Source organism: Colius striatus, chromosome 1 (genome assembly GCF_028858725.1).
Source record: "Colius striatus isolate bColStr4 chromosome 1, bColStr4.1.hap1, whole genome shotgun sequence".
Lineage (NCBI taxonomy): Eukaryota > Metazoa > Chordata > Aves > Coliiformes > Coliidae > Colius > Colius striatus.
The window spans coordinates 51,757,449-51,774,728 of record NC_084759.1 but is presented as its reverse complement, the minus strand read 5'-3'; the positions used below and the strand labels follow the sequence as shown (position 1 = coordinate 51,774,728).

Sequence of the window (17,280 nt, the reverse complement as noted above, 5' to 3'; positions counted from 1 at the left end):
ATGAAAAAAATACCAAGGTCTTATCAGCTGGTCTCACAGAAGATGTAAGTTAGGAAAAAGGGACAGGCTTTCACACACTCAAGTCATTCTTGGGGCATGACCCAGAGGCAGCAAGCTTTAAGGTAGAGTAGAGCTAAGTATGAAGCATTGTAAATTAGTCATACTTGACAACTCCCTCCAAAGATACCCTGTACCGAATTAACGGGCACCTTGGATACCACTGCAGTCATAATGACCTACAACCACAGCCCCCATGAGTGATTTCATACCATCAAGTTGGTGACTGCTGGTAGACCTGGGCAGAAAAGCATGCCCTTTGCACTGCTTACCATGAGAAAGCAATCAGTACTTAACTGCTACAGTTACATAAATAGCAAAAATTAACATTTTGTTTTCAAATTGCTGGATTCAATGCCAAACTAAGAGGATAATGGTACCTGTTGTCTCACAGGGCAATCTGGAAAAGATTAAGAGGCAACATCTTAAGCTTCACCTTTATATTCAAGATTAACCGTGAATTCATTTTATAAATACACCCTACAACAATTCATAAGGTGAAATTAAGATACGATTTACCTTAATACTCACCTACTGAAGTCAGAGGGACTACAGGAAATAAGAAAATACTTCTTGGAGAATAAAACCAATAAAGTGTCTCTTTTGAAAGTCACATATAGGTTCTTCTGCATAGATTACAACTTTTATCGTGACGGATCATAAACTGTAGTTCTTGTGTCTATCAGAGAATTCTATTTTATGTGGGAATTTCATGTCTTATACATGAGAACAGATAGAGCTCTTCTACTGCATTATTGGAGACTTATCAAAAACAGGATGCTTTTTTCTTGAGAAGATGAAAAGTACAGAGATAAGGAGAGAAATAAAGACTGAAGTTTTAACCAATAATATTTTTGTGTGGTTATCAGAGGAATGCAATAATTAATCTTTTAATCATTCTGAAGATTGTGTGAAATCATAATATCTCATCTTTTCCAGCCTCAACCTGCCATTCTTGATCTGAATTACAAACAATAAGAAAGGAGATGATTTAATGAGCAGCTTTGTCATGTTGCCATTTTGCCTTAGTCAAAGGAAAATGTGTAGTTTTGCCTCTAAACTAAAATGGAATAGACTTAGGTTTCAACTATGCCTGCAACTGAGGCAAACAAGAACAGAAAAGTTAGGGCTGTTTAAAAGCTAGAGCCCTGGTGTCTTCACATTTTCAGAGAGACACAATTGAATACACACTGTTAAGAAGAAACAAACATTTATTTACTAGAAAAAAAAAATCCATGTTATGAAGAAACACACACCTACAGAAAGAAGCCTAGAATTTGACACATACTAAACTAAACCCGAAAAGAAACATTTCAGTCACAATGGCAATAGGTGTGTTCTTGTTATGAAGGGGAAAAAAAAAGCCAGCATGATTTAATCATACTCAATAAATAGGCACTTCAATAAAATATATATTTACACAGGCTTTCTGAATGCTAGGGCATCACAAAGTAGTATGGCTTTATTACAATGGATGGAAGATGGCAACTACTTAGAACCCAGTGCCAACATGGATTATAACAAATCCAGTGAGTATTTTGTTTTTCAATTATTCATAGAAAATTTAATCCTGATTAAGTATCCTTGGGCAGGAATTCATGGGTAGTTGATGACTGAAACCAACATTTATTTGAAATGCTTCTGTTAATTTAATCTGTGTATATGGCTTAATTATGATTGAATCCTCAATGTAACAGAAATGAATTATATCAGGATTAAAATTCTAGTACCACATCAGCCATTCCGTTTTCTTTGCCTTTTTTTCCCTCCCTTTAAAAGATGCAAGGCTGCTGTTTTAATTACCTTTATGTTGCTATGTCTTCTAAGCCTGAAATACTGTTTAGACCTTTATTACTGGATAAAATTTTTAGTTACATTTATTTAAAAAAAAAAAAGGCAGATATAGGCTCTATTTTCATTCCCATTACAATTTTAACCAGTACGAACATTAGTTGCAAAAAGGCTTTTCTTTTACACCAATAACAAAGGAAAGTTTTTTTGCAGTCAGTTGTGACCATTTTACGTGTGTTCTGGAGGACACTGCCTCATTTGTTTCCTCTTGTTTTATACATAAAATACATTTTCTCTAAAGCACAAAAATAGAAGAACTTGTACTCTACATTACGCATCACACCAATTGCACAACTGGCCCATTCAGACTTGTTTGAGCTTGCAGATGTTTTAAGAACTGCGTTTTATAAGACCTTCACACTTAGCATTGATATAAAGTAAGACCTTTTTTTTGTGCCTGTGAATGGGAGAGAAAATAAAGCATTTTACTTTTCTGTGATACAGCTCAGCACCACATGCTACACATAAACAATAGTTATAAAATTATTCAAATTAGGGATTTTTCCACTCCATAATACTTTCAACAGATTAATCTGGGGACCTTATCAGACTAAAGGTCTGTGAAGTGCTCTGATATTATCACTCAGTTTTTCAGTGAGACCAAATGTGTCATCACACATCTGTGACAAAAATACCTGTATATTTAGGTCAATTATTGCACATTTATTACATAATGTATTCTTCCTAAACATCTCAGAAGTGATGTCGATTTTTATGTCCAGAGGATACTGTTAGTGGCAACGTCACTGATGACAGTGAAGATACTTCCCAATATAGACTATGAGATAGAAAAAGTCTGTAGAGGATAACCATGGAGATGCACTGACAGAGGATAACACCTATGGTAACAATCTAGAGACCAAAAAAAAAAAAAGAGAGAAAAGAGAAAGTGAAAAAAAACTCACCCCACCAAACAACCCACAATAAATTCCTGTCAGCATTCTGTGTCAGTGCTTGAGGTTTAACTTTAAACCTTTTAATACTGCTGCAGTTACAAAAGATTTGAACATGAATCTCAAGTCCAGGATTCAGGCTCTCACACCTGGCATGTTTTTAAATCAGTAGATAGCCCTGGGCAAGTCACATAACCCTTCTGGCAGTCTCTGTTCTGGGGAATTTCAGACTTGCAATTCACCACCCATGCAGTTTCACAAGCAGAGGTGATGTTTAGATATTCTATTCTTACAACAAACAGAGTGGGGGAAAAAAAAGCCTGGAAACACTTTGCACTAGCACAATCATGGAGCTGTGAGCTTAGAGCTCTTTTCAGTGTGAGTCTCTTCATCGGTAAGAGACTTACAAGGCAGTATTTATCAAGTGCATAAAGTTAACTGCTGTTTCTGAGAAAGAAAACATCTAAGTTTATGTATAGAGAGTCTTTGAAAATGCACGGTTTTCTTAAATAAAGATGGTAGTTATTGACCATGCGTTTCTTCATTGCATTAAAGTGCATTTGAAGAAGGAAACATAGCTAAATGATCATTAACGTAGGAACTGCAGCTGCACACAATGGTTAAACTTGCTCAAATGCAAGAGCAAGAGCAACTGTACTCTTCCTTCAGTAAGCCACAAATCTCAAAACACTGTCAAATTTTCTTTTACTCATCCTGCCTCTAGAGCTTGTCCTTCTGCCATGATCATGTTTTCATCAAGCAACCAAAAAAAGTCTCTTAATTAGTAGCTCTAGAGGAGTCTTTCTTCCTCTTTCTTTTCTTTTTAAATGTATTTTTCATTTATTATATTTTCAGTGGAACACTTTTTTTTCTTTCCCTTACATATCCTCTATGCAAATAAAAGCTCAATTTCCAAAAATATTTGCACACAGATGCACAGATGGTTATAACCATAAACTCTACCCTGGAATGAGGTAGTCAACCACCTGAGAACAGTAACTTAGCGCTTATCTGAACATGGCAGGCCCCACACAGTAGTTCTCTAGTTCCCAATATGTTTAAACAACCGAGAAACCCAGTGAGTCCACTTTTGTTTTTAACTGTTTAGCACTTACAAGCCAAACTACCTATTGACAGATTTCTAAAGCTAAAGGATACAGTTCAGCTACAGGTTCCCTGACCTATTTAGCCACATGAAGCTTTTAAAGCATAAAGACTAAAAAGCAAGCAACAACAACAAAAATCCACTGATTTATCTTTCTACCAGCTTTGTTAAAAGAATCCTCAAGGTGTTTTTAATTAAAAAACAAACAAGCAAACAATAAAACAAAACACCCCCTGCTCATTTTCCTTTGACTTAACAATCTCCCCCTCTCCCTCCCTTAACCTAGAAATGATTACCCTTAGATGATTCAAACCCCATATGCCTTTGTAAAATATGACTCACATTAGCATCAATGAGAGCCGTGTGACTAAGACTTTTCAAGTTGCTTTGGGGTCATAAGATTAACAGCCTAAGAGCATGAGTTTGCTAACAAACACTGAACATGAAGAACAACTACTATTCAAATTCCACCTCTTTTATCTTGCCAGTACATACCTTTTCTCTTTGATATTCTCTGAATATTATAGCAATGGTTGCAAGACATGGGTGGCACAAAAACCAGAGAATGCAGGCCTGAGAGAGAAGATGAGTTTAAGTTATAAAATGACTACATGCCAGCTTAGAAGAAGAAAGAGATGACAGTTAGAGAAATTGCATTTACATTTCTGTCTATTTTATGAACCCATTGTTTAATTTTCAATCAACAGAACGAAAACCACACAATGAAAGGTGGGATTTCTGTTTAAAAAAGCTCTATATTCCTTGTCAAATTAAAATGACTACTGAGAGTGTGATGACAGGGTGCAATTTAATCAAATCAGACTCCTAAGCATTAACTTTCTTATGGAGGAAAAGGGTTTAGTGCTTAAGTCAACATTGCATGCCACAATTATATTTACAGCAGAAGGGATCAGTTTTCCTGTTGTATGCCATACTTTGGCAAAGGTGATATAGAACTCTCTTTTCAGTGTGCTCCTCTCCACTGTGATGATCTGGTAAAGACCAGCAGCCAGTGACAAAGCCAGGCAAACTCTGAGGCAGATAAGCAGTCCACTTGCTAAGCCATGGTGTGAATGGTAGCTGTGGTGATTTGTATCTTCAAACTGCTCCCAAATTAATAGAAAGCTCTGGAAAAGAACAGCAGCAAAGTACATTTAGAGTGAGGAAGGTTACACTATGATTCTTTCCATCATAGATTATCTTCACAACTGGTCATGCTCTGCTCATTGGAGACCACCATGCTACTTAAAAAAACCTTAGCCTGAACTGGTTTTGGCACTACCTATTACTCCAAGTGCAACTGGCAGGAACGGAGTCTCACTTTGTGTGTTGTGTAACTTTTAGAAAATATGACAAGTTCCAAGCTTCCTCTCACTTGGACTGAAAGAATGTGGCACCTAAGAACCAAAATAATCGTTGAGTTAAAGAGTCGGCCTACCCAGCAGGAAGCCCACTGAAAGGATTCCACAGAGCTACAGGGAGGTGTCTCCTTCCACTTGGGATCCACAACCTGTAAAGCTTGTTTCAAAGGCGGGCTACTACGCCTTTTCTTTCAAAATCCTAACAGGATTCACTTTTCTTTTCAAAGATGGGGAAGTAAGAGGGTGGTGCTGCTGCCCCTTTTATACAATAGCCTCAAGGCTCAAGCATTCACCCAGGTTGAACTCGGATCTCCCACAATTCCCCTCTTTGCCTAAAGGATATCCAACTCACATCTCCCACCTCCTTGGAGAGTGCTGCAACTGCCAGGCTATAGGCTGTTCTTGGGTGGGCCACTCTCCACCCCTTCTATTGAAGCTGTGCCATCGTGGAGAAAAGAATTCAACATCAGCTAGGTCAGAAACTGGGAGCGAGCCTGACTGCAAGCAACTGCCTCGGAAACCTCCTGGGGTCTTGGGAAGGAAAGGGAGTGGCACGGGCTCCAACTGCTGTTCCAGCACCTGGACAAATGCTCTAGTCGACAGAACAGCACACGAAAGGACAGTAATCCTCCTTAAGTCTCAGCACTGAATCTTTTTTGCTGCAGAATTGGATTTTGTAGGAGCTCTGTGAGAAAGAATAGATAGTTTCTCTAAGGGAGAAAAAAAAGCAGACTAAGAAGTGCCTAGTTTCTGAATCTTACTTGAGTAGAAGACAGGTTCCCACTTGATGCATAAAAAATGAGCCTTGCTGAAGAATACCTTTTTAAGGCTTTGGGAATGTTAAAGTTATAAATTAGAATACCCATAAAGTTTAGACTCTCCCAGCATCGTGTAGCAGCTGAATGGCATTTGAAGACTTGAATATATACTGGAATCCAGTTCACCTAGTGCACACATCTAACTTGCACTTAGCTTTCAGATGCCTAATGAAGCAGGCTTTCTGAAGAAAGGTAGGCAAATTTGATTTATATGAGTGAGGTAGCTCTGAAGGCCTTCAGAAGCAGACATTGTATGCCTCAATTTAGAAATCTGAATTAGTCAGATTCCTTTCTGAACACATTCAAAGGCTCTCTTGCTGCATTAACTACATAAAGACAAAAAGGTTACTGATTTAACTTTATCTTTTTAAATTTAAAAAGTATAATTCCCTTGTGCCTTCCAAAGGTGGATGTCCTTCAGTCTCATCCAAGAATGGATGATTTGTAGCTAAGAGTATCCTCAGAGTACTGCTGTGCTTTTCCCCTCCCTTACTTAGGCCATGACACACAAACCTGACTGATGTCATTTCAGTCACTATCTGGATGGAAAATGGAAGAGTGGGAGAGGAACAGACGTGAAGCATGCATGTCTTGCACATCACTACTTACTAGTAAAAAATCTGACCAACAGGCTTCAAGTGTTCCCACAACACTCTGAGTAACTCTAAGCAAACATCTTCAAATGGTGAAATTACTTGACTGAGCATTCTGTCAATAATTAAGGCTGAAAAAAGATTTAAATGATTCCTGAAACCCTGAGATACGGCACAATCACAGAATCACACAGAATCTTAAGGGTTAGAAGGGACCTCTAGAGATCATCTAGTCCAACCCCCCTGCCAGAGCAAGACCATCTAGAGTAGGTCACACAGGAAGTTGTCCAGATGGGTTTTGAATGTCTCCAGAGAAGGAGACTCAACAACCCATCTGGGAAGCCTGTTCCAGTGCTCCAATGTTTGACAAAGTTGTGTTACAGCACTAGTTTTGGCATGAACTTGGTGAATTCTTATCACAGAAATCATTTCAGTCCAGGTAGTCCTGGCAAAAAACAAGAGTTCTACACAGAATCACTGCAGTCTTGTACAGAGCATTTTCCTTTTTGATTTTACAGTTGAGAACAGATGAAGTATTTAACTGCCTTAAGACTGGACATACACTTCCTGAGAAAACAAAAAAAAAACCCAAAACCCAACAACCAACCACCTCCTATGTATAGAATCTTCCTGGCTAAAGCATGCATCTGGGAGAAAGAAATACGGGCTGATGGAGATGGAACTGTGGTAATGCTTTAAGAATAAACTTCAAGTAGATCCTAGGCACAGCTTAACCTTAATGAACAGAACTCATAAGGGTTTGAATTTTTCTTAGCCAGCATCAATAATAACAACAACGAAGTCACTTTCATGAGAAGATGACAAAGAGCTGGAGTAAAGGAATCATGAGAACAAAGCCCAAATCCTCATGGGAAAACAGTGTCTGACAATAGGGTATGCTCTGGACTAGCCATTTAAAGAGCATAAACAACACAGGAAACAGCTCATCAAAGACTGAGAGCAGTGACAGCACTGTAAGATCACAGAAGTCCAGCTTCCTTCAGTTTCATTAGATTATTCCAATATATGCAGAAGGCAGAGGCATTAGAGGGACAGATGGAACCATCAGTGCAAAAATACTAGAACCTTGCAGAAGGTGAATGTGTGTCATTGCTCTTACTATGAGCTAGAACTGTTCTCACTTACCAGAGAAAAGCAAGATTCTATAAAACAGAAATCTGTGCTATGGAGTGCTTCAAGGTTACAGTGGATAAGGCGATCTGTTCTCAGTGAAGGAACAGCTTTCATAGTCAAGTATGATCTTGAAGTCAAAAAATCTCTTTGGCTGGTTATGCTGAGAAATTAAGCTCAATAAGCTCCAAAGCCCCTTACCTTAACCATGGAAAGGCATGTATCAGCTCACTTAGCTGCAGCATCAGTAACAAACTGAAAATAACACGCAGACATCAACCTGCTGAAGTGGCTTTCAGGGACATTTTTTTGCTGACAGTGAGAACAACTATGTTTGAGCTCTGAGAAGAAATCAGGGGGGAAATTCTAATTATTTTCCAGAAGAATAACTCTGCTGGATGAGCTAGGTAGCTGAAAAACTGACTCGTGGTTGTTATATCCAACATTAGTCATAACTTCTTCTTCTCTTCATAAAGTAAAGGAGAACGACCATCTCCTGTTTACATAAGACACTGTTAAAAATGCCTGACTTCACCTGCAAATACTTCTGACCTATCTTGGTCACAGTGGATGCCAACCACTGGCCACTACTGGGCTTCCTCTTCAAATGCCAGAAGAACAGTTGCCATGGACATCATCCTGCTGTTCCTGATATACATGGTGAACCTCCACATCCACACAATGAAGAAATGGACACTCTTTTTGTCATGAGGAAACAATTGTGGTAGAATCCCTCTTCCCCTTCACTATGTCAACTGACTTCACGGCAAGCCAAGATAACATATCAATCTCCAGTAATGGCAGGTTCTCGTGGTACAGATCATCTTTGAGAGGCAAGGGGAAGGGGGAAGCAAAAAGGAATGAAAAATAGCAGCAAGGCAAAGTGGATTAAGTAGCTGCTTCTAACCACATCTAATACTTGGGCATCTGATGTTAAGCAACGTCAGAACCGTAAAAAATGGTTTAGAGCTAAGATCAGAGGTAGAGCTCTGAGCACACCTTTGGGGTGTACCTAAAACACCTTGCGAAGCATTGATGTCTAATGCACTAAGAGTCTATGTTGTTTTCCTCGTGTTCAAAGTGATCAGCTGTCTTTCAAGAATCATTGCCCCCGCTCCAATCAGTCCTGAAAGCTCAGTCTGCTCAGTTCAGTGACGGGAAAGGCCTGCCATCAACAAAAATTTGAAGCAGGTTTACATCTCAGCAGCGAGTGGAATCCTTAATGAATACAGAATGGCCTGGGAATCTTTTGTTCTGGGGCTAAAATAAAGAACAAGTTAAGACAAAGAGAGATGTTGAATGGCAGACTTGTCTGTCCTTTGAGATGCTGCTTCTCTGCAGTCACAAAGATCACAAGAAATTTGCTGACTAGGAGACTGTGTCCACCCTACAGTGCTGGTAACCTGTAAACACAGCCCAGGAAATTGCTGGTGTTTCTAAAAGAACAAAGTGAAAGAATTCGTAGTGTTATTACAAAGAGGAGAAAAAATCCTCAAAATTTGCTGGTAATGTGAACTAGTGGCAGGCAAACAGAGTCTGACAGTTTGCCAGTCAAAAGTGCTGTTAACTTGATGAATAACATGTTTTCCCAGGCTGTCCACTTGCTTGACTTCCCAGAGGGATGAGATGAGGACAGGTAGCATAGACTGTCAATAAAACTAACGTGGTTCAATCTCTTTCAACAGAGTTAGCTAGCTACATGCACGTGGTTTCCAGCACCCTCCACAGCAAGTCCAAAGAATACTTCTGATTGTCCACCTAAGTCTGTCCAGCCTCTGGCATGGGAGAAAGCTGGTTCTCCCATAAGAGTATCTGGGAAAGAGTAGAACAGAATGGATGTTATCCTAAGTTTTTAATCATTAAAAGTGCTCACTGAATGCCCTGTTATGGCAGATCCAACACCCATGTCAATCTAGAGAGACCAGTGAGTAACAGACTAATCCAGAGAATAAAGTTCACCCCTTTAACAGAGGCAATGGGGTCTGCATCCTGCTCCCCTAAGCTCAAAAGCCACAGTCTGTATTGAAGAGAAGATATCTGGCAGAAGGTATATTTTGTGTATGTGTACTGAACCATGAGATGAAAAACCCCTACAGAGGGGGTAAGGATACTCTTGGTGTCAGGGAACTTTAGCTGGAGACAGCAGACACTAAGATAGGAGGTGCAGAACCAACCAGGCAATGACATACTCCAGTATTAGTATTCTGTTCCTAAAAGACTCCTGATGAACCTGACATTCCCAAGGGTACCAGGACGAGAGACGTGGCAATGCTGTGCCTTTGTGCAACTTTGTGCCAGTGCTCCAGTGGTGCTGAAAGAGCCAACACAAACATATAATTGATCAGTACTGAGGGAAGCAGCATGTATGTCTCATACCTGCCCAAATTTTTACTACAAGAACCAAAAAAAGATCAAGATGATGAGTGTCCTTTCTATGTATAGTATAAAAGAAACAAGAACAAAAATTTTCCAGTCTCAAGTCCTAACACACCCATAGGTACGTGCAAGTCAAGAGGAATAAATAAAATGAAATACTTTAGAAGTCTTCTTTACTTACCAGCATATAACATTTCTGATGCTTAGATGGGTGTCAAAGTAAGGTGGAATTAACCTATTTTTAAATTTCCACAGTGCCATTGACCTTAATAGCCTTTGGTTTATAGTCTTAATTAGCAAGAAATGTCAGCTCCCAGCTACTCTTAATGTTTTAGCAGACCACTTATTTAGTTTGGAAGCAGCACTAATTACAGATACTACAGAAATGGCACAAAATCTTCAGTATAATCTCTTCCTCATTACCATCTCCAGTTTCTCCCTGCTCTTCTGTTTCTCAATAGCTTTCAGATTCTTGTCTTTATGCCGTGATTTAAAAAAATTTGTTTACAAAAGGCACCACCAAGGTCGGATGATCTTCATTACAATTTACTTTTAAGTTACTGGTTTACTTGACTTTCTAATTTATACTAATGGAAAATATTTGAATGAAATTATGTGTCAGATCATTTGTATATTTGCAAGAGCAATTCTGCACATGAAGCTTTCAAGAGTTCCCTTATATTGATTGAAAAGGCCATTAGACATCCTATTGGAGTAGTTCTAAGAGGAGGACACAGAGGATTTCATTTTTTTGGTGAAGGAAAGAATTTCTCACATCAGCTTTTCTCATATTTCATATCATGCTGCTTGTTGTCACCCCCCAACATATGTGACATCCCCTCAGCTGTACTGATACTGATGACAGCTATTTTTAAGACCACATTATAAATCACATCAGTAAAATGACTGTGCTGAAATCTTTTTTCCCTTTCAACTCTGTATCATTCCACTGATCTGTTTTACAGGATAATGCTACAAACAATTGGCACAACCAAGAGTTTGGAAATCTGTGGGAACTTCTTAAGTAGTTTTACTGTTGAACAAAAATATACTGTGCAGCTACACCTTAAATTGTTAAAGAGAAGGTGTTGTTACTTATTAGACATACTGGGTGCATATCATGCTGTGGGGTTTTTTTTCCAGTCTTGATACTCCCTCTCTCATAAAACACTGAAATTAGTTTGTTCATGGTTCTGTCATACTTCATAGCAGCTGTATATTTCAGTATAAGAATGAATATAAAATACAAACCTGTGTAATGACAACTACTACAGCAATGCCCGTAGATGTTGGAGTGGAATCCCACTGAAGAGGCCTGCCATGAGATTTCTTCATTCTGCCTATTGTCCAACCCATACACAGACTCAACAATAAATACAGCATTTGTATCTGCGAGACTATGTCACACACTGTTGAAAACAAAAGAAAAAGAGTCACAACAAAATGTTTTTCTGAAGATGGATGGACATTTATGCCTCTGTTATCTATTGATGATAGTTTGACTAGCTGAGGTTGTGGATATTTTGAGTAGTTTTCAGTGACCAAACAGATCCTATCAGCTTTCCTCTAGTTATGCTGCAGTTCTGCAGCAACACAGGAACAGCCCCACATACTTCCAAATCCCAGTCCCGTGTCAAAGAAGTCTGGGCTCAGGAATCCATCTGCATAGTCTTACAAATGCTAAAGAAATAAAATCATATGTATGTTAATCACACTGCAAATACGAAACATGATGAAATGAACTCCTTTCTTTGTTCTGAAAAACTTTTGTTCAAAATTCAGATAGTTGCATTGTACTTTAAATTAACTGCGCTTTGTCTTAAGGATGCAGTAGCTTGCAACAGAAAGCACAAACATTTAGGACAAATTCCACCCTCAGATACTTAAAGGGGAAAATATAATGAATAGCCCTAACACAAACTTCATTTGGAGCAACAACTTTGTCTGCATTTTGTTTTATTAAATGCAAACTAGCATTGCCTCATTTTGCTATGTCCATTTTTTTCCTCTGTTTGGGAACAATTAACACATACTCCATAAAGTTCCATTCTGAATCAGCGTCTCCAACCTGTGTTTGAAGCTCTATCTGAATAAAGAAAACTTCAAGCTATAATATATTAAAGCCTTTACTTGTTAGCCTCGCTGAAGTACTACTGACAGTAGCAAGAACTGAAGGTTTCTTTCTGGGTGATTGTTACATTTAGACTTGCTAAGTTTTTTGACTGAACCTTAGTATATGATTTTTCAGTTGGTGTTTGGACTTGAGAGTAAATTGTCTAATTATACCAGTGTAGCAGAGATGTAGAAGAAAAACTGCTTCTTATATGATGTAAATTTCAAATTTTGTTCAGTAACTAGAGATTGGACACTACACCAAATAATATTTTTTTTCACTTGATTCATAGTTTAGGTGCAATTAAATTTGTTCCTTATTTGTAACTTTCACTTACACTATCAGGTGCAAGAAGAAATATTTCTATGCCACAAAAGCAAATTTCTATTTTTATACCACTGGACTGTATTCTAAAAGATAAACATACTTTCACCTTTACTAAAAATATTAGCACAGAAAATGTTGCCACTGTACCAATATTAATATGCACAGGAAGTGTGTCAAACCAAGAAATGGCTACAGTATTTTCCTAACAGTCAGCAGTACTAACAAAATATGGATATAAAAGAGACTTCAACATATTATTCCTGGGATATATTTACTATTCTCACAGTTTATATGCTTAAATGCTTCTTAATTTATTCAGACACCTTTGCTGTTTAAGAAATGTCAAGAGACTTTAGTAAATACAAACTTGTTCAGTCTTTAATAAATAGACTGCCACTGATTTTGTGTGAAACTACCAGGGAATTATTTTGCAATGCTAGCTATGGAGACATAGTACTTGCTAAAAAAACTAGTTATGTGAACCCAAGACATGCCAAACCAGTGTCACAAATCCAAGCTAGAGAAATGACTGAAAAAATCAGGATGTTCTTTCTAGAAAGCATTTTATTTTCTGTCCCTCCTTAAGATAACTTGTCCCATAAGTTACAATCAGACATCATCTCTCAGTCACATCTCAGATATAGATACTGCTCTGCTTCACTGTGGCAACAATTCAAATGGATTCCGAAACAAAATAGTATAAGATAAAAATTTCAGTACCATCGCATCCACTTTGTCAGAAAGTGACATGGTTGAGAGAATTTTCTAAAATTACAATAAACCCACGATATCCAGGGTCAGTGTAAAATCACATGATACCCCATTTGTCTGATTTCATCACAATTCATCGTTTCTGGCTGTACAACAGGCCAACAGAATAATATTCTTTGATTTTTCACATTAGGATCTTACCAAAAGTTAACTGAAATTGTTTGTGAGGCTTTTGGGTGACAGCATTATTTGTCATTTATGTGATTAATTTAGGTGACAAATTAGACTGAGGGCCAAGTCTTTAAATGTGGTAAAGACTCGATGGTAGGGAAAAAGTAATTGTTTAGGATACTATCTGAACAGGCTTCTAGAAAGAAATTCTTCCCCCAGAGCAGTCAGTGCAAATGTTATAATTTATTTTTAACTCTGATTTCTGTTTTGATATAGGAAAAATGGTAGCACCTTCCATTTTCAAACTATACTATGTGCTTTCAGCCAATTTTCCGAATTGCTATTGACACTGAAGCTTTCTACATTTCTATGACTTCTGCTCTTCCACTGTTTTGGGAACAATGAACCTTTAAAAACAGTAGTTTAAAAACAGTAGAGAAGGAAAACTGAATTTGCTATTGATTAAAAAAATCCTATATTATTCTTAATAAACTTTGCTTTAAACAAATACAAATACAACTCTTCACTAAAACATATACACAAAAAAATCTAACACACAGTTACTCTCTCTGAAGTTCTGGCTGGGCAGTTAACAACACTGGGTTTCTTACTGGGGAGGAGTTATGGCTACCCTCCACATTCTCTACTTAATTTGTTTGAGGAGATGAGAGGGAAAGTTTACTCATACAGTTGCTGGAGAGGCTGCAAGGAGCTGCTAACTGAAATAGTTAAAACAAGAAAGAGGCAATTACTGTGGTGCCAAGTGCCATCAAGAGGCCGTTAATTCCAACTGCAAGCTCCTAAATGAACTCTAGGAAGGGAAATATTTTTCTGTGGAGGCTGTTACTCTCCAGCACTATCTCACTCCTGCAGTACTACTTTCTTGGGGTGCTTCAAGCCAATGAAAAGGCAGTGTGTTTCCTTAGCAAGAATCCCACAATGTTCCAAATGCAAGCTACAGAAAAAAAGCAATCCAACAACAATGTTTAACCCTGCAGAATCCAGGAGAAGTAAATCAGTGCATTTTGGGATGGCATATTATAGCGATTCAGTTCCAGTAAGAGCACAGAATATTTATACCGAGCGGAAAAAATTGCTTTGTTAACATCAGTTATTTACATAAGTACTTTTGCATTACTCTAATCACATCACTTGTGCTGTAAAACTTAAGTTTTTCATTATAATCAATGTTAAATTTTTTAGTGAAATTACATGCTCCATAAAATATGATTACGTTTCCTAAAAAGCTTCTCTACATCATGCAAACTCAGCAAAACCTTTCAATGTACTGAAACATTTACTCATGTGACAGGCATGTCTCAAAACTATTAAAACTATGTTACTGTGAGGGTGAGGGAGCCTTGGCTCAGGCTGCCCAGGGAGCTTGGGCAATCTCTTCTGGACGTTTTCAAAACCCACCTGGGCATGTTCCTGTGTGACTTGATCTAGGCAGACCTGCTTTAGCAGGGGGTTTGGAGTATATGACCTCTAGAGGTCCCTTCCAACACCTACCATTCTGTGATTCTGTGATATGTTTAAGTGTTTGTAGGATGGAATCTTCAGACAAGAAAAGTCCTTTAAAAAGTACTAAACATTATCACAGTTGTAGAACTTTTAATACAGTCATTGTAAACATCCAGAATAAATTTTGTTTTTCAGACAAGCAACTTCTAGTATTTTATACTAAAAATCCAGTAATATGGTCCAAGATCATAATACAGTCTAACAGCAGCATTTGCTAATGCATTAAACAGATCAACGTGTAGGAGGAATATGTAAGAAACACTAGACAAGCATACTCACATTCTGCCAGACTTCCCATAAAAGGTGCTCCTATTCCATCTTTAGAATAACTGATAAAAGAATAAAAAGATGATAGTTTTAATCGAGTCTTAAATGTGCGTTCTCTGTTAAAAGTACATTTAATCAATGACGTACTTCTAAAAAGTCGGTCCTATGTTTTGGCACAACCACCACAGGAAAGATCATGGACTGATCTTCACAACACAACATTCTTCAAATCTTAAGACTGAAAGCAAAAATAAGCAAAGATACCTTGAGAAATGCAAGTAGTTGGCAAAAGCTGAACCAGCTTGCAACAGTAATGCAACTGTCAACACTTTCAATACAGTATGCATAGGTCCACGCTTCTTTATTGTTTGCCATAGGGACTGTGCATATATGCAAGCAGTTACGAAGTATGCTAGGACAAGCAGGAAAAAGAATTCATGTAATCCTGTGAAAAAAAAGAAATACAGCTTAGTCTGTATAAAAAATGTTGCTACAAGCAGTAAATAATTATTTTTAAAAAAATATAATCACTGAAAAACACTTAGTAACTGTCACTCAGAAGTAGTAGTACAGATAAAATGAGTAAATCTTAGCCTGTTTTATCCAAGAAAGTGATTTTTCTTTTCAGAGAGCTGATTGTTATTTGATCTACCAAAGTATTTTTATTCACTCTTTTCTGAGTGTAGGAGGAGTTCTATTCAATTACAAATAGCTTTGTAGCAATTACTGAAATAGCATAAAGGGCCATACAATTTCTTGATAAACAGAAAATGATTGTAGCCCATTTGGTCAGTCAGAAGCATTTTTATTAAAAGACTAATTTTCAGCTCTTTTTTTGTTTCCCTTCACTTTTTAAAAGCACGGTCTTGAGAGGAGAGAAACCCAGAACAGACCTCTGTTGAATCTATTTAGCCACTGGGTGTCACTCGTCCTCCACATAAAGCAGCATGTCCAAGAAGCACAGTTGTCCAAGACAGAAAACTTTCAGATAAAGAAAAATGGAAAGAAGAAATAGCACAGAGAACAATAACAGTAAGTTCATGGGGTGTATTTTTTTTTTTACCAATCTGAAAAAATACCCAAAGTTTTTTCTAAAACTGAAGTTCTCTAGTTTTCAGACTGGCAGTAGTCCTCTAAAAGCCTCCCTGAAGACCTGGACCGTGGAACGCTTGTCTGTCATCTGGAAGCTTTGGAACCTGTCATATGAGCTCCCAAAGGTTTGAAGTCAATGAGCTATAAGCAAAAATGGGTCAACAAACTTTTCTCACAGAAAGTTCAGGTCTCCCTTCTCCAACATCACTTGAAATCAAGTGGTGTCTGCAGAATCAGATTCTGAACAATAATTTTCCTCCAGGACAAAGTAACTCTAAAAAAACTTCCAAGCAGCTCTACTCAGATGTTAGAAACAGAGCAATTGAACACATTTCAGTATCTAAGTTGAAAAACATTACAATTGGACGAGATCTGTACAGTTGCTAGTATTGTAACTTCTATGGCTAAAATGAATAATTTTGGACATACATACAGTGAGCTGGGAGAAAAAGAGGATGAACTAATAAAGACTCATAAAGCAAAAATTTCAGTATCATTCTGCTTCTCTTGTATGCCTGTATATCTATACAAAAAAGCATGACTTCTTAAGGACAAAATATGCACTTTAAAATAAAATCTCTTAATTCTCTTCTTTTTTTCCACTCTTTCTGCTTCAAAAGACACCAACTGAAGTTGGCAAGGATTCCATAGGTAAGTTATTTCTCACCATGATGAGTGGGTACACATGGAAAATTCTTTAGTAAAATAAACTATCTTTTAATAAACACTAAACATTTAGGATTGAAAGCTCCTTCCAACCAATGACAGATTGTGAATCATAAAATCATAGAATCAGTGAATCACTGGCCTGAGACCAAAAAGGACTTAAGAGAAAGTTGCGCTGAAATACAACTGTAAAAAACCCCAGAAGGGTAATTTTCAACCTTTTT

The 17,280-nt window shown here is 37.7% G+C and overlaps 1 protein-coding gene across 1 annotated transcript in view; it reads right to left on the bottom strand.

The window, feature by feature from the left end:
- Positions 1-1,250: 1,250 nt before the first annotated feature.
- The window catches only part of GPR180 (G protein-coupled receptor 180), a 23,146-nt gene continuing 7,116 nt past the window's right edge, over positions 1,251-17,280 (bottom strand). Inside the window, exons 4-9 of the mRNA XM_061996030.1 lie at positions 15,563-15,743; positions 15,311-15,360; positions 11,437-11,594; positions 4,842-5,033; positions 4,402-4,479; positions 1,251-2,760 (exon numbers count right to left, since the gene is read on the bottom strand). Coding sequence (XP_061852014.1) covers positions 2,602-2,760; positions 4,402-4,479; positions 4,842-5,033; positions 11,437-11,594; positions 15,311-15,360; positions 15,563-15,743 — 818 coding nt within the window. The 3' untranslated portion in view covers positions 1,251-2,601. The remainder of the gene's footprint in view (positions 2,761-4,401; positions 4,480-4,841; positions 5,034-11,436; positions 11,595-15,310; positions 15,361-15,562; positions 15,744-17,280) is intronic.